Source organism: Mobula birostris, chromosome 2 (assembly GCF_030028105.1).
Source record: "Mobula birostris isolate sMobBir1 chromosome 2, sMobBir1.hap1, whole genome shotgun sequence".
Classification (NCBI taxonomy): Eukaryota; Metazoa; Chordata; class Chondrichthyes; order Myliobatiformes; family Myliobatidae; genus Mobula; species Mobula birostris.
Genome location: NC_092371.1, coordinates 23,608,864 through 23,635,205, shown reverse-complemented (window position 1 = coordinate 23,635,205; position 26,342 = coordinate 23,608,864). Strand labels below are relative to the sequence as shown.

General features: G+C 41.3%; 1 protein-coding gene across 1 annotated transcript in view; it reads left to right on the top strand.

The window, feature by feature from the left end:
- The window catches only part of LOC140185319 (bactericidal permeability-increasing protein-like), a 36,884-nt gene extending 26,567 nt beyond the window's left edge, over positions 1-10,317 (top strand). The window contains exons 9-15 of the mRNA XM_072238716.1: positions 3,759-3,818; positions 4,128-4,292; positions 4,389-4,456; positions 4,944-4,986; positions 7,108-7,171; positions 7,785-7,861; positions 9,666-10,317. Of these exons, the coding sequence (XP_072094817.1) occupies positions 3,759-3,818; positions 4,128-4,292; positions 4,389-4,456; positions 4,944-4,986; positions 7,108-7,171; positions 7,785-7,861; positions 9,666-9,707 (519 nt within the window). The 3' untranslated portion in view covers positions 9,708-10,317. The remainder of the gene's footprint in view (positions 1-3,758; positions 3,819-4,127; positions 4,293-4,388; positions 4,457-4,943; positions 4,987-7,107; positions 7,172-7,784; positions 7,862-9,665) is intronic.
- Positions 10,318-26,342: the final 16,025 nt, after the last annotated feature.

Below are 26,342 nucleotides of genomic sequence, written 5' to 3'. Positions count from 1 at the left end.
GTCAGTGAGTGGTATGATGGGATTGATGGCTTTGTGGCCAATACAAAGATAGGTAGGGAGTCTGGTAGTATTGATCAAGCAGGGAGTCTGCAGAAGATCAGAAGAATGGGCAAAGAAGTGGCAGATGGAATACAGTGCAGTGAAGCACAGTGTATGGTCATGCACTTTGGTAGAAGTAATGAAGGTGTAGACTATTTTCTAAATGGGGAGAAAATTCAGAAATCAGAGCTGCAAAGGGACCTGGGATTCCCTGAAGGTTAATTTGGAGGTTAAGTCAGTGGTAAGGAAGGCAAATGCAATGTAAGCATTTAGATAGATAGATACTTTATTGATCCCAAAGGAAATTACAGTCTCACCGTAGCATTACAAGTGCACAGATATACAAGTATAAGAAGAAAGAATGTAAAAAAGTTACCTTAAAAATAAGATGTACAAGATTTACAAGTGAAGGATGACAAGATTTACACGATTTTCAAGTTCACACTGATAAGACCATAAGACATAGGAGCAGAATTAGGCCATTCAGCCAATAAGTCTGCTCTGCCACTCCATCATGGCTGAACCCGGATCCTACTCAACCCCATGCACCTGCCTTTTCACAATATTCTTTGATGCCCTGACTGATCAGGAATCTATCAACACCTTTCTTAAATATACCCACGGACTTGGCCTCCACTGCAGCCTGTAGCAGAGCATTCCACAGATTTACCTTCTCTGGCTAAAAAAAATTCATCCTTGCCACCATTCTAATTTTGAGGCTGTGCCCTCCTGTTCTGGATACCTCCACCAGAGGAAACATTCTCTCCACATCCTCCCTGTCTAGTCCTTTCAACATTCAATAGGTTTCAATGAGATCTCCCCACATTCTTCTAAATTCCAGTGAGTACAAGCCCAAAGCTGCCAAATGCTCCTCATATGTTAACCCCTTAATTCCCAGAATTATCTAAGATATGGGGCACAAAACTGTTGACAATACTCCAAATGCTGCCTGACTAGTGTCTTATAAAGCCTCAGCATTACCTGCCCCAACACACTACTCCCCCTGAAATAAATGCCAATATTTACCACAGACTCAACCTATAAATTAACCTCCTGGGAGTTTTGCACGAGGACTCCTAAGTCCCTCTGCACCTCTGATGTTTCAACTTTCTCCCCATTTAGGTAATAGTTCGCACTATTGTTCCTTTTACCAAAATGCATTATCATACATTTCCCAACACTGCCTCTTTTTTTTTTTGCTTCTTTTTTGCCCATTCTTCCAAGTTGTCTACGTCCTGCTGCAATTGCATTGCTTCCTCAGCACTACCCACCCTTCCAATTATCTTTGTATCACCTGCAAACTGCCACAAAGCCATCAATTCCATTATCCAAATCATTGACAAACAATGTGAAAAGTAGTGGTTCCAATACTGACCCCTGAGGAACACCACTGGCAGCCAACCAGAAACTGCCCCTTTTATTCCCACTCGCTGCCTCCTGCTGTCAGCCATTCCTCTACCCGTGCCAGTATCTTTCCTGTAACACCATAGGATTTTATCCAGTTAAGCTGCCCCATGTGTGGCACCTTATCAAATGCCTTCTGAAAATCCAAGTAAATAACATCCACTGCCTCTCCTTTGTCCACCTTGTTTGTTACTTCCTTGAAGAAATCTAACAGATTTGTCAGGCAAGGTTTCCCTTAACATAAACCATGCTGACTTTGACTTATTTTATCATCAGTCTCCAAGCACCCTGAAACATCATCCTTAATAATAGACTCCAACACTTTCCCAGCCACTGAGGTTAGGCTAACTGGCCTATAATTTCCTTTCTTTTGCCTTCCTCACTTCTTAAAGAGTGGAGTGATATTTGCAATCTTCCAGTCCTCTGGGACCATGCCAGGATCAAATGATTCTTGAAAGATCATGACCAATGCATCCGTTATCTCTTCAGCAACCTCCCTCAAGACTTTGAGATGTAGTCCATCTGGTCCAGGTGACTTATCCACCTTAAGATCTTCAAGCTTGTCTAGCATTCTTCCTTTGTAATAGCAATGGCACTCACTCCTGCTCCCTGACACTCACAGACCTCTGGTACACTGCTAGTGTCTTCCACAGTGAAGGCAGATGGAAAGTACCCATTAAGTTCATCTGCCATTTCTTTGTCCCCCATTGCTACCTCACCAGTGTTATTTTTCAGTGGTTCAATATCAACTCTCACCTTCCCTTTACTCTTTATATAACTGAAAAAATTTGAGTATCCTGTTTTATATCATTGGCTAGTTTGCCCTCATACTTCATCTTTTTCCTTCTTATAGCTTTTTTAGTGGTCTTTTGTTGGATTTTAAGCGCTTCCCAATTATCCAACTTTCCACTCACTTTTGCTACCTTATATGCCTTTTCCTTAGCTTTTATGCAGTCCTTATCCTCTCTTGTCAGCCATGGTTGCCTACCCCTGCCATATGAGAACTTCTTCTGTGGGACATATCTATCCTGTGCCTTGTGAACTATTCCCAGAAACTTCAGCCATCTCTGCTCTGTTGTCATCTCTGCTAGTATCCTCCAATCCACCTGAGCAAGCTTCTTTCTCGTGCCTTTGCAATTCCTTTTATTCCACTGCAATACTGATACATATGACTTATGCTTCTCCTTCCCACATTACAGCATGAATTCGATCACATTATGTTCACTGCCTCCTTAGGGTTCCTTTACATTAAGCTCCCTAATAAGATGGTAGTGCAAGAATTACCATAATATTATGCAATAATACAGGCACGTTCACACCATTCAGATATGAAGTGATGGTAGTATTACTCAGTATCACACAGGGTGTCTGTGATACCAAGGTGTGGTAATCAAGAGTACCAGAATATAAAAGTAATGCAGAGTCTTTGTAAGGTACTGGTCAGGCAGCACTTGGAGAATTGTGAGCTGTTTTGGCCCCTTTATCCAAGATAAAGAAGGTCCAGAGGAGATTCACAAGAATGACCCTAGGAATGAAAGGGTTAATGTCAGAGGAGGGTTTGATGGCTCTGGGCATGTACACACCGGAGTTTAGCAGAAAGTGGGGGGGATCTCATGGGAACCTATTGAAAATTGAAAGACCTAGATAGAGTGGACATGGAGAGGATGTTTCCTATAGTGGGGGAGTCAAAGACCAGAGGGTACAACCTCACAATAGAAGGAAGTCCCCGTAGAGCAGAGAGGAGGAGGTATTTCCTTAGCCAGATGGTGGTGATTCTAGAATTCATTGCCACAGACCACTGTGGAGACCAAGTATTTAGAGCAGATGTTGGTAGGTTCTTGACTAGTAGGGGCATCACAGTTACAGGGAAAAAGCCGGAGAATGGGGTCGAGAGGGATAATAAATCAGTCGTGATGGAATACCAGAGCAGCTTTGATGGGCCAAATTACCTAATTCTACTTTTAGTCTTATAGTCTTAACATCAAGGGCTGAGGTGCATGTCCTGTGCTGTACTGTTCTGTGTTCTATGTTGTATGTTCTATAGCTGAAGTAGCAGTGAATCTAGATTTAATAATAGAGAATGATTTTCTTTAGAAATTCTAACTTCTTGCAACAACTTCAGGATAACTTTTGGTATTTACCAAAGCAATCTGCAATCGTTTACAAATCCCATCTCAGAATTGGATATGGGTTTTGAAATCCACGGAGCACACTAGCCATCCTATCACCCTTGCCTCTGAAGATTGTGTGATAACACGGTCACACAAAAAAAAACACCAAGACAAAATTTGCTAATTGTTTTCTGTTTTCTCCAGATACCAAAAAATTCGCCATTCAGATTAAACACAAAGTCCTTCGGTATAATTATGCCTCAGGTAAGCGTTTCATGAGTCTGCGTGCCTTTGTCTGATATCAACAGCAGCTTTCGCTGAGCCAGCTCGAGTGTGCTCACCAGATCATGATTCTTTGCACCTTAGAGTGTTTGCAGTGCAAACTTATAACTTGCATTCTTTTCACTGGGAAAAATTAGTATTACCAGTGCCAAAATACTACCAATTCTGGAAACATTAAATATAAAACAACTCTCAACTGCTCGTATATGTAAAGATCAGCCAGGTTTGATGCAGAAGGAAAGAAAAAGTTAATCACACACATAAATATTAATAGCTTATCTTTCCCCACAGCTGGAAAAGCTCTATCCTAACATGAACATGATAATGAACCTCCACACCACTAAGCCACCAGTTCTGAGGGCTGCAAATGACATCACCCTTCAAGCACTTGGTGCCCTTGACGTATCAGCGATCTTCCCAAACTCATCCCTTGTATCACTTTTTGTCCTGAACATTGTAAGTACTAAAATCTTGTTCCTTCCGTAACGTGTCTCAACATCTTGGCCATCTGTTATCATAGGGATTCTTCCTTCTTGTTTTGGACTGTTCCAGGACACCAGTATCTCCGTTAGGATGAATGTCTTAGGGATGAAAGTGGTTGGGTCCGTAACGCTGAATCGGTAAGAAGAAAACTTGTACTTGAAATACCGTTCAAGCCCTCAGACATTAGTGCAAGGGAACATGGTTTCAGTTTGTGCAGGGTAAAATAATTTCCACCATTTCTTAAAAACAAACTTGTACTCGAAAGGCTCAGTTCAGTAACGGAACATGGCATCAGTTCATGCAGAGTAAAGTAATTAGCACTCAGTCTATTTTAGCAATACTAGAAGTTCCTTGTCATTAAAGGATAAACACTGGTCAGATGAATCCTAGAAGAACTAACTGCCCTTCATTTGTCAAGTGCTAAAAAACTTTAACATCCATCTGAAGTTTCAGATTGAGACTTGCTTGAAAAGTTTCAATTCTTTTCACTGTTTTTGTTACATGTATCTTTAGTGACTGAAGGAGTTTAAAGTCAGTCTGCATCAGCATTGTTAAAACCAGAGTTGCTGACAATTTCCTCTGTGATATAATCATGTTCTGCTCTTCCGCTTTGCTTTTGTATAGTCTGGGATTGACTGCTGGACATTCTAAAGTGGGCCCTGTTCCGGTAAGAAGCTCATTTTACACCTTATATCTTGTTTGTTTGACATGAATTTGATTCTTCAATACAAATTGAATTTTCATTGAAGTAATATCTTTAGACATTACTACAACTTACTCAGCGTAATGATTCGGCAGCTTGATCAGCAGAATCTATGGAAATATTCACCTCAATACCCGACAACTCAACATGTACTAAGAGGAAAGAACAGTTCTGGGCCTAATCAGAGTATTTGGGGCAGATGCATCCTTTGCCTCACTGAAAGCAAAAATAACATTGCAGGTTTTTGATCTTTTAACAGCAATAAAAGATTCAAAAGTTCCATGCAATGAATATCAAGTTATATTCACAAAAACAAAGTACTGTGAACATTGAATATTTTAAATGAAAACAGAAAATGCTGGAAACCCTCAATGACTTGTGGAAAGCATTCTTGATTATCTTCGACTTATTCTGTCATGATAATCATTTAGCCCCAAATGATAAGCATTTATTCAAACTGTTCCAAGACTTTTAAAAGTGCCCTATCTGAAAGTTCTATTTTATCATTTTATCCTGGTTAAGATCAAGTGAAGTGGCCAGCATTGACATTGGCCCTCCCTCAAAATCCTATTGGACCCTGTAATATCTATGCAGTAATATATATGGGTCTATGGAACAATTTTGTCTGGCCTATATCTGAGCTGCCACACTTGTTGCTCCCTTGACAGTACTTATCTGCAGCAGCGTGTTGTTTCAAAAATGTCTTCTGATTGCTAGGGTCAGTAGGAGCCAATAGTGCTTGGACAGGAGATCAGACACCCCACCAAATTAACCTGCTGTTAAAACTGTCTCTGACATTCCTGAACATAGGAAACTATTCAGAAAATGTAACAAAGGAAGTCACACTACTAAAAATTAAGAAACACAAAACTACTTTAAAAACAATTAGATTTTAGAATAGATTATGAGGACACGCAGTCCTCTTTTATTGTCATTTAGTAACGCATGCATTAAGAAATGATACAATGTTCCTCCAGTATGATATCACAGAAACACAAGACAAATCAAGACTGAAAAACTGACAAAGACCACATAATTGTAACATATAGTTACAACAGTGCAAAGCAATACCGTAATTTGATAAGAACAGACCATGGGCACGGTAAAAAAGAAGTCTCAAGGTCTCTCGAAAGTCCCATCATCTCACACAGAGGGTAGAAGGAAGAAAAACTCTCCCTGCCATGAGCTTCCAGCACCGCAAACTTGCTGATGCAGTACCCTGGAAGCACCCGACCACAGCCGACTCTTGAGTCCGTCCGAAAACTTTCGAGCCTCCGACCAGCCCTCCGACACCGAGCACCGAGCACCATCTCTGCCGAGCGCTTCGACCCCGACCCCGGCAACAGGCAATAGGCAAAGCCAAGGATTTGGGGTCTCCCCCTCTGGAAATTCTCGATCGCACAGTAGCAGCGGCAGCGAAGCGGTCATTTCGATTAATTTACTCAATTAAGAAAATTATGTCAGACAGTGCTATAGCTAGTAGAACTCCTTGCTTGCAACACCAGTAACCAGGTTCAATCCCGACCTCTGGTGCAGTCCATGCAGAGCCCACATATTCTCCACATGACCGCATGGGTTTTCTCCCACTTCCCAGCCCAATAGCTTAATTGGTCTCTGTAAACCGCGCCTAATGCGGGTAAGTAGCAGAATCCGGTGATTGGGAGGGGTGGGATGGGTATTGATGAGAATGTGTGGAGAATAAAATGGGTTAGGGTACGATTCATATATCAGTAGCTTTTTGATGTTATGAACTCAATGGGAAAAAAAGGGCTTATTTCCATGTTGGGTTTTGACAAAAATTTTACCTGACTCCCAGTAAGCCATTGCTCTCCATTGAAATATATGTAGTTACTGAACCTGCTTCAGTTGTAAGCTGGCTCCAGTCCACTGCCCAAATTCCCCAGTGAACTGACAATCCAACCCTGGATCCCATGAGAAGTACAGCAGTCAGGATGTGTTGGGATGTTCCGAGTCTTCAATGTTCACGTTGTCAGCTCCAGCCTCCCCTGGACTAACCTCCCTACCATAAATTTTATACTGGGATATTTCAGCTACGTGACCTTCACACTTTCTTTCTCGTTGAAGGTGGAAGGTCTGGAACTGCTAATCAAGATTGTAGTAAGAGCAGTGGTGTTACCAAAAGTCAACGGTAAGTCCATGATGGAAGCCTTTCACAATCTCTGAAATCAAAGAGATCATGAAAACAGTGTTGAGGCCCCAGTGGTTCACAATCTACATCAATGATTTAGATGAAGGGATCTAGTGCCAGAGGTCCAGATTTGCCGATGACACAAAGGTGGATGAAAGTGTGTGCCACAAAGGTTCACCGGATTGATTCCTGCGGTGTCGGGATTTTCCTATAAAGAGAAATTGAGCAGGCTGGGTCTGCACTGTCTATAATTTGAAAGAACGTGAGGTGCTCTTAAGGAAATGTCTAAAGTTCTTACAGATCTAGATGGGGTAGAAGTAATGGTGATACTTTCCCTGACTGTGGGGTCTAGAATCAGGTTGGGTTACAGTCTCAAAATAGGTGCCCAGAGGGGGTTCTCTACACAACAGCATTGGGTCTCAGTCATTGAATGTAGTCATCAGGTGATCAGCAGGATTGTGGATATTAGTTGTGGGCTTTGCATAGTATAAAGGTGCTGACATAAAACAATATGCTGTGTGGGGTCAAGGGATTGGATCTTCCACAACTGCATTTTTTTTTATTTGTTTAGCTTTATGGATGTCTTAGAAAATTCTCTTACTTTTGCTTGCAGAGAAACTAGCCAGGGGAGTTCCACTTCCAAGTATAAAGAACTTAGACTTTGTAAACCCTGTGTTAACGGTGAACCAGGTGAGTGATTGCATGGTGTGAAATCCACTTAATGATATGAATGACATTTAAATGACATTACGCCACAAGAAAAGTCACGAGGGAACAATTTCCTTTGAGGACTCGTATAAGGGGGATCTATTCCTCCTCCTTGTCCTTTCTGTGAAAACTAACATCACCATGCAGAGGTTCAACATCATATTCAGGCAGATGGTAATGTGATGGTGAGCAGTTCGCAATGTCTTTAAAATAACTTCATAGTTAAATGTTTTGTGCCACTGACTTTTCTCTAGAGTTAGAGAAAGTCCAACATTGTTGGGAAAGTGGACTTTAATTGTGGTTTCAATTTAAACCCAGTGTAAGAAGTTAATACTGACACAGCATACAAGAACAGCAACGAGATGCAACCTGTTCAAAGCAAAGAATTTGATTAGAATATTCCTGACACTTGATTTTCTGGGAGATGCTGAGATTTGCCTCAATGGCTCCAGGGCTGAGGCACTGGAGTGAGGAGGCTGATGAAACTGGCATTATTCTCCCTAGAGTAGAGAAGGCAAATGGGAAATTTGCTGGAAGTCTTCAAACATAAGAGAAAAGAACTCATTCTGTAGCTGTATAAAAGATTTATCAAACATCACTTGGCGTATTGTGTGCAGGAAGCAGTACAGGCTGGAAGGTAATAGGTGCAGCCAGGCGAAGGGGTAGAAGGTTGGTGGCGGATGAAGTAGAGAAGCTGATATTGGAAAGGCTAAAGGGCTGAAGAAGGAATGTGAAGGGGAAAGCGGACCATGCGAGATAGGGAAGGAGTGGGATACCAATGAGGGGTGGTACGGAGGAAGGAGAAGAGAGGGATATGAAGAGAGCTAAAATGGGGAATGGGAAAAGAGAAGAGGGGGAGCGAGTAGAAATTACTGGAAGATAGAAGAATCGATATTCATGCCGTCAGATTGGAGTCCACGGCAGTGAAATTAAAATGATTGATCACCAGGAAATCCTGCTCATTACAGACAGAACAAAGGTGCCTGACAAAGTGGTTCCCGGTGATGTAGTGGGAGCATCAGACACTATCGGTGACTCTGATAGACTCGCAGGTGAAGTGTTGCCTCACCTGGAAGGACAGTTTGGGGTCCTGAATGGCAGTGAGGGAGGAGGGGGGTGGGCAGGGGGAGCACTTCCTCCACTTGCAGGGTGGCAGTGGAATTAGAATAGTTGGCCACTGAGAAATACTACAGATTGTGGTGGGGTTTGAAAGCATTTTAGATGGACATATGGTTTTGGCCAAGGGCCCTGCTTCTGTGCTGTGATTCTCTATGAAGGGAATGGATGATACACAGGAAAAGGACATTAGTATAAATTAGTGTCAGGAATGGCACAACCCAGTGGGCCGAATGGCCTGTTGACTGTTCTCTGCTCCTTAGTGGGAGAAATAGCTTCCAACATAGGGATGAGCAGGAGTCAGAGCAAAGGGTCATTAACAAAGGTTCAGGGAGGCTATGTGGTGACTTATGATCTGCATTGTATTCCTGGAAAGGTGGTAGAAATTGATCCTATAGTGAATTCCAGAAGAGAACAGGATGTAGCTGTGTAAAGGAGGGATTTGACAATTATAGGGAAAGAGCAAATGAAGTAATTCAATTGTAAACTCTTTCACGGGATGTTCCAGCCACCATGGGATGAATGGCCTTGTGGTTATGTACAGTGAGGTATCAATAATCTGTGGCATATCACAAAACCATGATTGTAGATTGAAACTGAGCTGCTCTGCTTCAAAGCATGTACAGGTGAATATCAAGTTTGTGATAATGTAATATTGATACTGTTTCAGAACATTCTGGTGATTGCAACCGATATTCGTTACCGCCCATGAACCAGCAGCTGCTTCCAGCCAAAGCTTTGTGACAGGAAAAAAACAGACATCTGATTGTTCTGATTACCTGGCCACTTTTTAAACTGAGATTTTATTTAAGGCCACTACATTTTCTCTGTCAAATATTGTTCATTTCTAGCTTGATAGTTTTTAGTCTTGTGCATTGCAAACAAAAGCTATTGTTAAGCTCCCTCTCCAGGTTTTTTTCTTGTTCTTTTCTCTTTGTGTGAACTTTTGTGTAAGACTTTTAATAAACATAAGGAAGTGTTGCTAAAATCTTCCTGTATGGATTGTTGGAAGAATATAAAACAAAAATAACCAACTTTAGAGGAACCAAATCATTCCTCTAACAAGCGGTAGCAACAGTCAAGCTTTATTAGTTTTGATCTCAATCCCTATATTTTTTTTGAGAGGGCATTTAAAAGAAACTTTTGGTGTGTCAACACAATTTTTGTTTAAGCTTAACAATTTGCATGAGCGTCTGAAAAAAAGAGTAAATTCTTCAGTTTACTGTATCTCTGTATTGGATAAACAAAGACTGTATTCACTTTCTCACTGAAAAAAGCAGATTCAATTACTTTTAAAAGGACAAATAAATAACAAAACAAGGTATTTTGGGATGTGATTTCTTTCAACAGTAGTCTAATTCTCCTCTATGCTGCCTGACTGGCATTGATTTTGAATTTATGGATTTGCCACCTTGTCCTCTGTGGGTTTTTTTGCAGAGTTAAAGTCGGGTTTATCATCTGCACAAGTACATGTATGCACAGATACAATGTAAAACTTATTTGCAGCAACATCACAAGGACACAGCACCATATAAGCAACATTTATAAGAAATACAAAATTAAGTGTAAAGTAAACAGAATTTTTACTATTAAGAGCGTAATTGTAACAAAGTCCATTTTAGTGTAAAGTGATCAAAGTGGTCACTGGTGTTTGGGGTTATGGAGGTTTGTTCAAGAACCTAATGTTTGAAGGGAAGTAACTGTTATTGAACCTAGCTTCTTTAATTCATATACCAGCATTAACATTAAAATACCAGATCCTGTGTAACCACCAACTCCCCACCCCCCATCCTCTACCCAAGATGCCTGCAAGGGAGAGCCATTTCTGTAAATGTCCAGAGCTGAGTGTCCTTCAGCCTCCTGCTCACTGGCTGATATTCCTTGTGTTCAATAAGCAGTGTTGTCAGGAACAATGTCCATTAATCATTGTGGCATCTAGCATTCTCCCATAATCGTGTTCACCGTTACTGGAGTGATTTTGTTACTGTTTGGCCATCTAACTGCTGATATTCCAAACACACTGATGGAAAGCATCAGTAAAATGGTCCAGAATAGTATCCTTACTTGCTACACTGAACAAGGAGTACTGTTTATACATTTTTCTGCATAATAATGTTGTGGATGAACTGCAACACACTCATCATGAGGACAGGTGATCTTCACGTTCTGAGACATTAATGCAGGATTTGGAAGTAGCTTCCAGCATTTACAACCAGGGTACTAGCTGAACTTGGAGACCTGAATTACAAGCAGAGGTCGCATTGACTAAGACTTAATTCTGTGGAATGTAGAAGATTGAGGGGTTGGTAACCTGATAGATGTATACAAGATCATGAGGGGCATAGACAGCGTGAAGTACATCGCTTTTCCCCCCAGGGAGGGGTACTTAAAAAAAAAAGGACTTGGGTTCAAGATCAGAGTTGAGAAACTTAAAATGGACATCAGAGGCAGCTTCTTCTTGCCAAGGAGGCGTGTGTATTTGGAATGAGTTGCAAGGAGGTGGTTGAGGCAGGCACATTAACAAAATTTCAAAGCCATCTAAATAAGTACATGGAGACAAGAGTTATGGCCAAGCATGTGCAAAGGGAATTACCGCACTGGGTGATACAGTGGGCATGGATGAGCTGGGCTGAGGGACCTGTGTGACTCTGAGTGCAGTGAGTTGTTACAGATCTGGCTAGTGATTCTCACAACAGGTATCCTAAATTTCTGCTCCCCAGCTATTTATTTTCTTAATTCTATCCTAGCAACATGGTCACATAATTTAAAAATAAATGGATCACTAATGTTGTTCAATTCTAGTATTTAAGACATAAGATATAGGAGCAGAATTGGGCTATTTTGTCCAATTTATTATCCCCCTTAACCCCATTCCCCTGCCTTCCCTTCATAACCTTTGACGCCTGAGTAATCAAGAGTCTATCAATATCCGCTGTGAATATACTCAATGGCTTGGCCTCCACAACTGTCCATGGCAACAAATTCCAGATTCACCACCCTCTCGCTAAAGAAATTCCTCCTCACCACTGTGCTAAATGTACGTTTCTCTACCTGAGGCTGTGCTTTCTGATCCTAAACTCACCTTGTATGGGAAACATCCTCTCCACATTCACTCTGTTAATGTTTGATAGGCTTCAATAAGTTCTTTCGCACTCTTCTAAACTCCGAGTACGGACCCAAAGCAACAAACACTCCTCTTACGTTAATCCTTTCATTCCCAGAATCATTCTCCTAAGCCTCCTCTGCACCCTCTCCAATGCCAGCACATCATTTCTTAAATAAGGGGCACAAAACTGCTCACAATACTCCAAATTCAGTCTGAGCAATGCCTTATAATGCCTCAGCATTACATCCTTGCTCCTATAGTTCAGTCCTCTCAAAATGAAATCTAACATTGCATTTGCCTTCCTGACCACTGGCTCAAATCTGCAAATTAACCTACAGGAAATCCTGCACAAGGACTCCTAATTCCCTTTGCATCTCTGACTTTTGAAATAGTTTATGCCTTTATTCTTAATATAAAAATGTATGACAATACACTTCCCTACACAATATTCTATCTGCCACTTCTTTGCCCATTCTCCCAATCCAAGTCCTTCTGCAGACTCCCTGTTTCCTCAACACTACCTGCTTCTCCACCTGTCTTTAAATTGTCTGCAAACTTGGCCACAAAGCCATCAATTCTATCATCCAAATCATTGACATATAACGTGAAAAGAAGCAGTCCCAATATTTATCCCTCTGAAACACTACTAATCCCTGGCAGCCAACCAGAATAGGTCCCCTTTATTCTGACTCTTTGCCTCCTGCCAGTCTGTCAATCTTCTATCCATACTCATACCTTTCCTGTAATACCATGGGCTCTTATCCTGTTAAGCAGACTCATGTAGACAATATCAACTGACTCTCCTTTGTCTATCCTGCCTGTTATTTCCTCAAAGAATTCCAAAAGATTTGTTGGAAATGTTTCCCCCTTAAAGAAATCATGCTGACTTTATCATGTGCCTCCAAGTACTCCAAAACTTCATCCTTAACTGTGGACTCCAACATCTTCTCAATCACTGAGGTCAGGTTAACTAACCTATAATTTCCTTCATTCTGCCTCCCTCCCTCTTTGAAGAGTGGAGTGACATTTGCAATGTTCCAGTCCTCCAGAACCGTGCAAGAATCTATTGATTTCTGAAAGATCACTACAATACAACCACTATCTTTTCATCTATCACTTTCAGAGCTCTGGGCTGTTATCCATCTTGTCCAGGTGACTTATCTAGTCTCAGACTTTTCAGCTTCTCAAGCACTTTCTCCTCAGTAAAAGCAACCATACTCACTTCTGCCCCTTAGCACTCTGGAATTTCTGGCACACTGCTACTGTCTTCCATGGTGAAGATTAATAGAAAATACTTATTAAATTCACCTGCCATTTCTTTGTCCCCCATTACTAACTCTCCAGTGTCATTTTCCAGAGGTCCTATATCCTCTGTTGTCTCTCTTTTACTCTTTATATAGCTGGGGAAAGAAATCCTCTTTTATATCATTGGCTAGCTTACCCTTATATTTAATCTTTTCTCCTCATATGGCTGTTTTAGTTATCTTCTGTTGGTTTTTAAAAGCTTCCCAAAGCTCTAACATTCCATTGATGTTTGCTATATTGTATGCCCTCTCTTTTGCTTTTATGCTGTCTTTGACTCATCTTTGCTTCAGAATACTTCATCTTTAATATTTATCTATCCTGCACCTTCCAACTTGCCCCCAACATCTCCAGCCATTGCTGTTCTGCCATCAACCCATCATTTAATTCCCAACATTTTTTTTATATTTACAGTTTCTTAACTCTACTCACATGAATTCAACATCTTCTGATCCAATGTCACCTCTTTCAAAGGATTTGATTTCATTTTTTACCAACAGAGCCATCCACCCCACCTCTGCCTATCTGTCTGTCCTTTTGATACAATGTGTGCCCTTGAATGTTAAGTTTCTAACTGTTATGTTTGCTCTTGATAAAAGACGAACTTTGCATGGGTTTTCAAATGCTAACCCATTTATTAAGAGGAGACAGTCATACCTTCTATCTTCACACTTTAGTGTGTGCTCCCAGTTCACCAACGTCCTTCTGGTCCTGGATGAACCACCCACATTGCACACTGGGAACTGAAGTTCTTTATTATGCACACACATAATAACACACCTTCCCCCTTTAAAGCAAACACAATACAGTACTAATCCTTCATAAACCTGCAAGAAACAATACTCCTTGCCGACAAAGATATTTACTTTAACTTCAATTGTAATGTGCCTTCCAACACAGATTAAGCCATCACAGAGACAGATTGAAAGTAGTTGAGTGAATCAGGGAGTGTATTTGCTTATTGCAGTTAATGACCCGTTTTGGACTGCTATTTGTTTCTACAGATGTCTTGCTTTCACTTGCTGGGTCCTTTTGAAAACACTGATCTACGTGCCCATTTCTTTTACATCCATCTGCCAAGATCTTATCTGTTCATCTCTGTTCTTGTTCTTGCTGTGTTCCATATTCGCTCCACTTGCCTCATAATGGAGTCCTAGACTACGTGTCTTTGCGCAAGTTCCATCTGAGTCTGTCTCAACTCACAGAGCTCCTTCTGTTGGCTGTGTAACATAGATAGCAACTCCTCCTGTTGGTTTGTGTTGAACTGGTGCAGCTGTTCTGACCTTGGGGATTGCGTGGTCTCCCCATCTTCCTTTTTTTTTAATTTTTCCACTTCTACTTCAGTGAGAATTGTGGTGATATTTTTGATTTCCCGTCTTTAACTGGAAGTTGATGAGAAACAGATTTTGAACCAAGGCTGCATGATGTGAAAGCAAGTCTGGCGACTTCTTCATCATGATCATTCTGTTCAGCACTGTCAAGCTAGTGTAGCTGGTATGGACATCTATGGAAGGTGGAGTTCTTGTGCTTCTCTTCCATAACCTCACTAGAGCTCTCATGGACGCTGTTACAAGTTTCTCGAGTTGCATTAGGTAAGCACTTGAGCTCCTTAAAGACACCTGTGTATTCAGCCATGATGTGTGGTCATACTACGAACACTCTTCAGCTGGCTGAGCCTTTTGCATGCACTCGGACATAATATTAGCTGCACTCTCTTTTCTACAGTCAGTAGTTGTGCCTTTAGGTGCTGCCCCTTGTGCTTGATGGTCACTACACGGCCTCCTTTTACTGGAATGTTCTCTCCAGTGTAGCCTGTCACTTTTAACTTCACTAGGTAAATCTTGCTCTTTACTGTGAGAGCCTTGTAATCATCTTTTGTGGTCTGTACATACCGGTTGTGTGGTGAAAAAAGCACATCAGAGCCTCTTTCACCTCAGATGGTTGAAGTAGTTTGGTGTGGGCCCTCAAATCCCAAGAACTTTCTACAGGGGCACAATTGAAAGCATCCTGTCTGGCTGCATCACTGCCTCGTATGAGAAATGTACTTCTCTCAATCGCGGGACTCTGCAGAGAGTGGTGATGGCCCAGCGCATCTGTAGATGTGAACTTCCCACTATTCAGGACATTTACAAATACAGGTGCGTAAAAAGGGCCCGTAGGATCATTGAGGACCCAAGTCACCCCAACCACAGACTGTTCCAGCTGCTACCATCCGGGAAATGGTACCACAGCATAAAAGCCAGGACCAACAGGCTCCGGGACAGCTTCTTCCACCAGGCCATCAGACTGATTAATTCATGCTGACACAACTGTATTTCTATGTTATATTGACTGTCCTGTTGTACGTACTATTTATTATAAATTACTATAAATTGCACATTGCACATTTAGATGGAGACATAACATAAAGACTTTTACTCCTCATGTATATGAAGTCAATTCAATTCAATTCCATGTGTGGCATTTTGTCAAAGGCCTTTTGAAAATCCAAGTACACAGCATTCACCAATTTTCCTATGATTATCCTGCTTGTTATTTCCTCAAAGAATTCCACCAGGTTTGTCAGGCTAGGAAACCATGCTGACTTTGGCCCATTTTATCACGTGGCTCCAAGCACCCCGAAACTTAATCCTTACAATCGACTCCAAAATCTTCCCAACCATTGAGGTCAGGCTAACTGGCCTATAATTTCCTTTCTTCTGCCTCCCTCCCTTATTAAAGAGTGGAGAGACATTTGCAGTTTTCCAGTCCTCCAGAACTATTCCAGAATCTAGTGATTCTTGAGAAATCATTACTAATGCTTCCACAATCTCTTCAGCTACCTCTTCAGAATCGTAGGGTGAATACCATCCAGTCCAGGTGACTTATCTACCTTCAGACCTTTCAGTTTCCCAAGCACCTGATCTCTAGTAATAGCAACTGCACTCACTTCTGTCCCTTAACACTCTTGAACTGCAAAAGTGCCTTCCACAGTGAAGAATGATGCAAAATACTTCAGTTCAGTCCCCCATTATGACCTCTCCAGCATAACTTTCCAGCAGTCCGACATCTACTCTCGCCTCTCTTTTACTCTTACATATCTGAAAAAGCTTTTGTTGTCCTCTTTGATATTATTGGCCAGCTTACCTTCATATTTAATCTTTCCCTCCTTATGGCTTTTTTAGTTGCTTTCTGTTGGCTTTTAAAAAGCTTCCCAATCCTCTACCTCCCACGTATTTTTGCAGTATATTAAATGCCCCCATCTTTTGCTTTTGTGTTGGCTTTGACCTCTTGTCAGCTACGGTTGCATCATCCTACCTTTGGAATACTACTACTTCTTCTTAGGGATATATCTATCCTGTGCCATCCAAATTACTCCCAGGGTTAAGAAGATGAGAGAGTTGAAACTGTGGCACAAGGATTGGTGTGGGAGAAATGGGTTTGAATTCATGGGAAACTGGCACCAGTATCCGGGAAGGAGAGAGCTGTTCCATTAGGACTGGCTCCATCTGAACCGTGATGGGACCTGGATCCTGGTGAATCGCATAACTAGGGTTGTGGATAGGGCTTTAAACTAAATAGTAGTGGGGGAGGGTTCAACAGATTGGAGAAGTATGGATAAAGTAAGAGAAAAGTGTGGATAAAGATAAAGGCAAAAGTTTTTAAAAAAAAGAGAAAAGTAAGGGTGGAGTGAAGAAAAGTCAAGTGCGTAAGAGACAAAGATTACTAGATTTTAAAGGCACGATGAGTATTAGGGCATTTTATCTGAAAGCCTGTAGTATTCGGAACTTGTGGCACAAATCAGTACAAAGGCCATTACGGAGATAATGGTTGCAAAGTGGAGAGGAGTGGGAATTAAATATCCAAGGATATCAGGTAATACGGAAGGATAGGCAGGAAGGTAAGGGAGGTGGGGTAGCACTTTTAATTAAGGATGAGATCAAGGCTATAGTGAGAGATGATATAAGGAGCAGAATGTTGAATCCATCTGGTTAGAGATTAGGAATAGTAAAGGAAAAAAAGATCACGGGTGGGAGTTGTCTATAGGTCACCAAATAATAACATTACAGTAGCACAGGCAGTAACCAGGAAATACCTGAGACATGTAAGAAAGGAACACAGTTATTGTGGGGGACTTTAACTTGCACATAGATTGGGTGAATCAAGTGATAGCTTCCTCAAACAGCATGTTCCTAAACCTACAAGGGAACGTGTTATCTTGGATCTGGTCCTGTGCTATGAGTTAGATAAAATTAGCAATCTTGTAGTTAGGGATCCTCTTGGAAAGAGTGATCACAGTATGATTTAGTGTCTCGTACAAATGGAGGGTACGATTATTTGATCTAAAACCAGTGTATTATGCCTAAACAAGGAAGACTACAATGGGATGAGGGGGGAGCTGGATAGGGTAGACTGGGAATACAGGCTATATGGTGGGACGGTTGCGGAACAGTGGAAGACTTTCAAAGAGATTTTTCATGGTGCTCAATAGAAGTATATTCCAGTTAAGAGCAAGGACAGTAAGGGTAGGGAGAGCCAGCCATGGATAACTAAGGAAATAAAAGAAGGCATCAAACTAAAAGCTCATGCTTACGAAGCGCCAAGAGTAGTGGGAAACTGGAAGATTGGGAAAACTTTAAAAAGCAACAAAGAACCACTAAGCGAGCAATAAAGAAAGGGAAGATAGATCAAGAAAATAAACTAGCATAAAATATAAAAATGGATAGTAAAAGTTTTTATAATTATATAGTGGAAAAAGGTGGCTAAAGTGAATGTAGATCCCTTGGAGGACGAGAAGGGGGAATTGATTTTGGGTAATGAGGAAATGGCCAAGACTTTGAATGACTATTTTGTGTTGGTCTTCAAGGTGGAGGACACATCTAACATGCCAAAGAGAGATGATATAGATGCAATGGGAAGTGAGGACCTCAATACAATAGCTATCACTAAAGCGGCAGTGCTGCGCAAACTTGTCGGCCTAAAGAAAGACAAGTTCCCTGGTCCTGACGGAATGCATCCCAGGGTACTGAAAGAAATGGCAGAGGTTATAGTAGAGGCTTTGGTGATAATTTACCAAAATACTCTGGACTCTGGGCAGGTCCCGGCAGATTGGAAGAAGGTGAATGTCATGCTACTTTTCAAAAAAAGGATGTAAAACAAAAGGCAGGTAACTATAGGCCAGTTAGTTTAACAGCTGTAGTTGGAAAAATGTTTGAAGTAACATTAAAGAAGAAATAGCAAGACATCTGGAAAGAAATGGATCCATCAGGCAGATGCAACATGGATTCAGCAAAGGCAGGTCATATTTGACAAACTTATTGGAGTTTGAGGATATAACAACCCCAGTGGACAGATGGACGTTACTTACTTGGATTTCCAGAAGGCATTTGATAAGGTGCCACATAGAAGACTGATCCATAAGACAAGGATGCATAGAGTTAGTGGTGATGTATTATCTCATGGATAGAGGATTGCTTAACCAATAGAAAGCGGAGAGTTGGGATACATGGGTGTTTCTCTGCTTAGCAATCAGTGGTAAGCGGTGTGCCACAGGGGTCGGTACTGGGCCCACAACTGTTCACAGCATACATTAACAATCTGGGAGATGGAAGAGATGCAGTGCATCTAAGTTTGCTGATGACACTAAATTGAGTGGAAAAGCAAATTGTGCAGAGAGTACGGAGAGTCTGCAGAGAGATATAGATAGGTTAAGTGAGTGGCAAGTGTCTGGCAGATGGTGTACAATGTTGGTAAATGCGAGGTCATCTACTTTGGAAGGAAAAATAGAAGATCAGATTATTATTTAAATGGTAAAAGATTGCAGCATATTGCTATGCAGAGGGACTTGGGAGTTCTTGTGCATGAATCACAAAAGTTCGGTTTGCAGGTGCAGCAAGCTATCAAGAAGGCAAATGTAATGTTGACCTTCATTGCTAGAGTGATTGAATTTAAAAGTAAGGAGGTTGTGCTGTAACTGTACAGGGTACTGGTGGGGCCACTTCTGGAGTATTGCATGTAGTTCTGGTCTCCTTACTAGAGGAAGGATATACTGGCTTTGGAGATGGTTCACCAGGTTGATTCCAGGGTTGAGGGGGTTAGACTATGAGGAGGGATTGAGTTGCCTGGGACTGTACTCGCTAGAATTCAGAAGAATGAGAGGAGATCTTATACAAACATAAAATTATGAAAGGGATAGATAAGATAGAAGCAGGAAAGTTGTTTCCACTGGTAGATCAGACTAGGACTAGGGGACATAGCCTCAAGATTCAGGGGAGTATATATATGAGGAGGAACTGCTTTTCCCAAGGAGTGGTGAATCTGTGGAATTCTCTGCCCAATGAAGCAGTGGAGGCTACCTCAGTAAATATATTTAAGACAAGGTTGTATAGATTTTGGCATAGTAATTGGGTTAAGGGGAAAAGGCAGGTAGGTGGAGATGAGTCCATGGTCAGGTCAGCCATGATCTTATTGAATGGTGGAGCAGGCTTGACAGGCCAGGTCATACATCCTATCCCTATGAAAGTCTCCAGCAATTTCCCTGCAACTGAAGTGAGTCTCACTGGTCTATTGTTCCAAGGATTTTTCCTTATTCCCTTCTTACATAGAGATAAAACACTAGTCACTCGCTAGTCCTCCGGGATCTTGCCTGTGGCTGGAGAGGACACAGGTACTGGTCAAGGCCACAGCAATCTCATCTCTTGCTTCTCAATAACCTGGAGTAAATCTCATCAGGCCTGGAAGAACTTATCTACCTTAATACTCATTAGGCAGCCCAACACTTCCTACTCCTTGTCCTCTAAACACCCTAACATATTTATACACTTAGCACTGATCTCCTGGTCCTTCACATCTTTTTCCTTGGTAGGTACTGAAGCAAAGTACTCAATTAGTACCTCACTCCCATTCTCCACATCCAAGCAAATGTTCTCCCCTTTATCTTTGAGTGGTCCTACCCTCTCCCTAATTATCCTCTTGTTCTTGATGTACGTATAGAATGCCTTGGGATTCTCCTTAATCCTACTGGCTAAGGACCTTTCTTGGTCCCTCCTGGATTTCCTTATTCCCTTCTTTAGATCTTTTCTGGCTTTTCTTATATTCCTCATGTGCTCCATTTGATCCTAATTTCCAATGCTTTACACACATCCCCTTTTTCTTCTTGAATCAATATCCCCTTCAAAGAGTTCTGAGCCTCAGTACCTCCTTGTGCAATTGGATCCTGGATTTCCTCACGTAGACCCCAGTCAGTCTGGATTGGCAAAAGAATCTCCTCCACAATCTCCAGCAGCACAGGAGCACCGCAGGGATGTGTACTTAGCCCCTGCTGTGCTCATTTTACACCTCTAACTCTGTGGCAGAGCACAAATCCAACACCATATACAAGTATGCCGATGTCACCACTGCTGTGGGCTGTATCAAAGGTGGTAATGAATCAGCATTCAGGAAGGAGATTGAAAATTTGGCTGAGCAGTGTAATAACAACAACCTCTTACTCAGTGTTGATAAGATCAAGGAACTGATTGTTCACTTCAGGAGAGGAAAACCAGTCCTGAGCCAGCAATCATCGGAGGATCAGTAACTTCAAATTTCTGAGTGTCACTATCTCAGAAAATCTTTCCTAGACCCATCTTATAAATATATTTGTGAAGAAAGTATGACAGTGGCTCTACTTCCTCAGGCGTCTGTGGGGATTTGGCATGTCATCAAAAACTTTGGCAAACTTCTATGGGTGTGTCATGGAAAGTGTGCTGATTGGCCATATTATGGCCTGGTACGGGAACACCAATGCCTTTGAGCAGAAAACCCTACTAAAGGTAATGGACTTTGCCCAGTACGTTATGGATAAAGCCCTCCCAATCATCGAGCACATCTACATGAAACGTTGCTGTCAGAAAGCAGCATCCATTATCAAATTTCTTCTCCACCCAGTCCATGCTCTTTTCTCACTGCTGCCATCAGGTAGAAATTATAGTGCCTCAGGACTTGCCCCACCAGGTTCAAGAACAATTACCATCAGGCTCTACTATACTCATTTAAAGACTCTTATCTTGTTATTTCACGTTTGTCATTTATTCCCATTTATTTATATCTGCATGTGCACATAATTGTTGTCCATTGATTCTGTTTAGTTATGGTTCTATATACTTGCTATGTATCCCCGCGGAAAAGAATCTCAGGTGACAAGTATGCATAAGTTAGCAAATTTTACTTTGACTAACTTCATCACCTCAACAGAATGAAAGATGCATACTTAAGGTTTACAAAGCAAGATTGAGACAGGGCTCTCAAACAAGGTTATAAGATAGCCAGGACGGAGCTTAAGTACAAACTTGGAAGAGCTAGAAGTGGACAGGAACACTGTTTCATTTGACATATATGGTTGAATCATAATTAAACAAGCTGTTTAGAAGGCTGTGGAGAGTAGGATTGAGGAAAACCCCAAAGCATTCTACAAGTGAAGAACAGGGTGATGACTAGAGTGAGGGTAGGACCTATCAGGGATAAAAATAAGGAAACATGCCTCGAGTAGGAGGAGTTAGGGAGATCCTTAATTAATACTTTGCTTCAGTATTCACCAGAGTAAGATCTTGATGTACAGTATATGAGGACAACATAGAAGAGTCTAATATGCTGGAATATCAATGTTAAGAAAGAGGATGTTCTGAAACTTTTGAAAAGTATTGGGACAAATAAGTTCCCTGGGCCAGATGGGATATACCCCAGGTTATGAGAAGCAGGGGGAGGAGATTGCTGTGCCTTGACGATAATCTTTGCATCTTCATTGGCCACAGAGGTAGGGCCAGGGGATTAAAGGATGGCAAATGTTATTCCTTTGTTCAAGAAAGGCAATAGGAATTATAGACCAGCGAGTCTTACATTAGTGGTGGAAATCTCACTGACCGGAGGCCTGTAACTAGTCATGTGCCACAGGGATCAGTGCTGGGTCCATTGTTATCATCTATGTTGATTAGATAATCATGTGGCAAAATGGATCAGTATACTTGCTGATGACCCCAAGACTAGGGATATAGTGGACAGCAAGGAAAGCTATTAGAGGTGACTTGGACCTGCTAGCAAAATAGGGTGAGAAATGGCAGATGGAATTTAATACAGGCAAGTGCAGTTGACAGCAACACTTTGAGAGGACACATCAGGGCAAGACTTGCACAGTGAATGATAGAGCTCTGACAGGTGCTGTAGAACAAAGGAATCTGGGGAATTCAGATCCATAATCCCTTGAAAATGGCATCACAGGTAGATAGGATTGTAAAGACAGCTGTTGGTACATAGACTTTAATAAATCAAGGCGCTGAGTACCGGAGTTGGGATATTCTGTTGAAGTTGTACAAGGCACTGGTGAGTATGAATCTGGGGTATTCTGCACTGTTCTAATCACCTACCTACAGGAAAAAATACCAATAAGCTTGAAAGAGTACCGTGAAAATGTAGAGGGACGTTGCCGGGACTTGACTTAAAGTGAAAGTTTGAGTAAGTTAGGACTTTATTCCCTGGTGCACAGGAGAATAAGGGGAGATTATAATTTATAGAGGTCTACAAAATCATGATGGGTGACAGGGTGAGTGCATGTAGGCATTTCTCCCTCATGCTGGGTGAAACTAGCATATGTTTAGGGTGAAAGGATAAATATTTTAAGGGAATCTGATGGTGAAGGGGGTGGTGCAAGTATTGAACAAGCAGCCAGAAGTGGCAGATGGAGGCTCAACTGCAGCATTTATGAGTTTAGACAGGTACGTGGATGGGAGGGGTTTTGAGGGATATGGTCCAGGTATTAAGCAGAAGATCATGTCAGCATGGACTAGATGAGCTTCAGGGCATATTTCTGTGTCATAGTATTCTATAAGCTCCATAATCATTTCGTAAAGTTGTTCAAAAAATCTTCAGATTTTAGTTATACCAAAAAATAGTGGAGACTAAAAACAGAAATATCAGAGGGAATTCCCTTTCAAATGGATACTGAGAGATTTGCTGCAATCATCAAAATTAACAGATGAGCTATTTGCTGAAACAGATTGAAATTAATTTATTTGGCCTTAAAGGTTAGCGAAAGTATTCACAATGAAGTGATCAAATATCAATTAAAACAGCTAATCATTTCAAATCAGTTACACATAATTATAATATACATATTGAAATATAAACAAAATGCTGGAAACACCCAGCAGACCAGACAGCATTGTGAGGGGAAAAAAAAGTTAATTTTTCAGGTCAAAGGCCTGATGATAGAGCTTAGACCTGAAATGATCAGATGTTGCCTGACTGAATGAGTGTTTCCAGTGTTTGCTGCTTTTATGTCAGATTTCCAGCATCTGCAATTTTTCTTTAAATTTTCACACAGAAATATTGGTTCAACACATCCCACACGAGTTGCAGTAATATAGAGAGAAGACTAGCCAAGAACTACTTTGCTCGACACAGACCAGGAAACAGTAACTCAGTTAGTAAAAAGAAATTATAGGATGTGTGCTTGAGCCTGAATTTCTTCAAAATAGATTTTTGACCAGGCTGCAGCAAATGAGGTAGCAACAGATAAACAAAAGACTTCCCCATAGGGGAGAAATCAAAACAACCACAAAATAGCCTTATTTGTTCCAGATATTGGAATGCCGAAGCAAATGAACTTTCAATCCTGAAGTCAAATAGGATGTGCTTCAGAATTAAATAGAAGCCACATTGTTAATCAAAATTATGTAAAATTATTTACAGCTATTTTAAAAAAGAACAAGTAAAGAACTTGTAGTAATAATAAGAGAGAGGCAGGAGGGGGTGGTGAAAAGGCAGGTGCAGAGACATGGATAGAAGTGATGGAGAAAAAGCGATGGGGTAAAGAGGAGTCCAAAAGACTAGCATTTTAGGTAAAATTAAGAGGCAGGAATGACACAAAGACTGACTGCCCTATGGCCATTACATTACTGGCACACTTAACTCATCACCAAGCCTTCAATAACAGATGATACAACACATTTGCAAAAGTGTCCTATCTGAACCTGAAACTAATTTGTTATTGAAATACACCAAAATCTCATGAGTAGACAAATTTATGTAGTAAACCAAGTAAGTTGGAGGGAATGGATACATAAAAATTACTGTTCAATTTGCAGACAACTGGGACAAATGTAATATTTTCACCAACTTCAATCCCCGATGCTTGTTCAACTAAAAAAACTCTTCTGGTGTATGCAGTGAATTAAGAATATATTATTCAATGTCTGCTTTCAGAACTGGATCCCAACAAACAAATCTTGCTGATTGAAAATGACTAATTATTAACTAAATAATTACTATTTAACGGGAGATCGCTGAGTGAGTTGGAGACAGTTCTTTGTGGACTTGTCTGTGGAGCGGGAGATTGCTTGGGTTATTAGTAACCCAGCAAGCGCCAATAAAAAGTAGCATGGTTTACACAAAGCAACCATTATAGGAGTGGACTATGTTGGAGCTGTCAGGCTTTGGCTCAACAGGTGCAACCTGGAACTTAAGTTAGAGGTATAACAAGGGTAGGCAGGATGGTAGTTCAGGCAGTAGAATACACCTGTGAGGTGTGGGATTTCAGGGTATCTAGCGGTCTCCCTGATGACTGCATCTGCAGGAAGTGCACCCAACTTCAGCTCCTGGCTGACAAGGTCAAGGAACTGGAGCCGGATGTACTTGGGACCACCCGGGAGGCTGGAAACTTCACAGACAAGACTTTTTCCTGAGGTGGTCATACCTACAGCACAGGTTTCAGACAGTAGATGGGTGACCACCAGGAGAAGTAAAGGTAGTAATCAGTCAGTGCCGGGTTCTCCTGTGGCCATTGTCCTCAGCAACAAGTACATGCTTTTTGATATTGCTAGGGAGAGGGGAAGGGAGGAGGAAGTAACACATCAGCACACAGCCGCAGCAGCCAGGCCAGTGGCACTATGGCCACTCTAAAGCTCAGCATGGAAGGGTAAAGTCAGGCAGAGCGATAGTGATAGGTATTATGTACTCATGTACATTTTAATCCAACAGAGCTGCTGTCAGGCTTCTATGTGTGTTACATACTGAACATAATGTGAGTGCATCCCAGGTAGCTGACTTAAAAGCAAAATAAACAGCCGCACATTTGTTCCTTACCTCTCGTGCGTGTTATTCACAGCCACCCAGCCTCCCATAACAACTAGTGATGAGGTGACAAGTCCTCACGTCATATTTATTGTGTTGTTTCCTTCGGCAAGAAAAGTCAGTGTGCAGCTCTCGGTGTACCACGGCGTCACGTGGGTGAGTGAAAAGACGACGCTGCACGCCACTAGAAATAGCCACAGGAAGCAAGGTGAATGAAGAATCCGCAGAGAGAAAATGGGACGATTAAATAAATCAAATGAGAGGAAGAGAGAGAGAAAGAGATGAATGAGACTGAATTTTCTGGAACTTGACTGTATTTGAAAATGGTGAGAATGTTTGGAAGTATGACTATGACGATACAACAAAGCAATGGACTTCATATACGGAAAGATTTGAATATTTTACACTGGCCAATCAAATTTCAGATAATATTCGTGTTCCAACTTTTCTGACTGTAATGGGTGCAAAGACGTTTAATTTATTACACAGTCTAGTGCAACCTGCTAAGCCTGGTGGTAAGCCTTTTGAGGACATGGTTAAAGTTTTAAAGGACCCACTATTCCACTAAACCTTTGATTACTACTGAGGTTCAGATTCATAAAAGGAATCAAAAGGAAGGTGAGGCTATTTCAAAATTTGTGCCAGGGCTGAAGCAATTGTCTGAACACTGATTTTGGGCAAATGCTGAATGACACATTACATGGTCTGTGTATTGAGGCAATTCAGAAACATTTGCTTACAGAAGACAGACAAACATTACAGAAGGCAAATGAGATTAGTACATCTATAAAGATGGGAACTAAAGAAGCACAGCTATTAAGCACATCTTCACAAGATCATAAAGTTTCTACCAGCTTT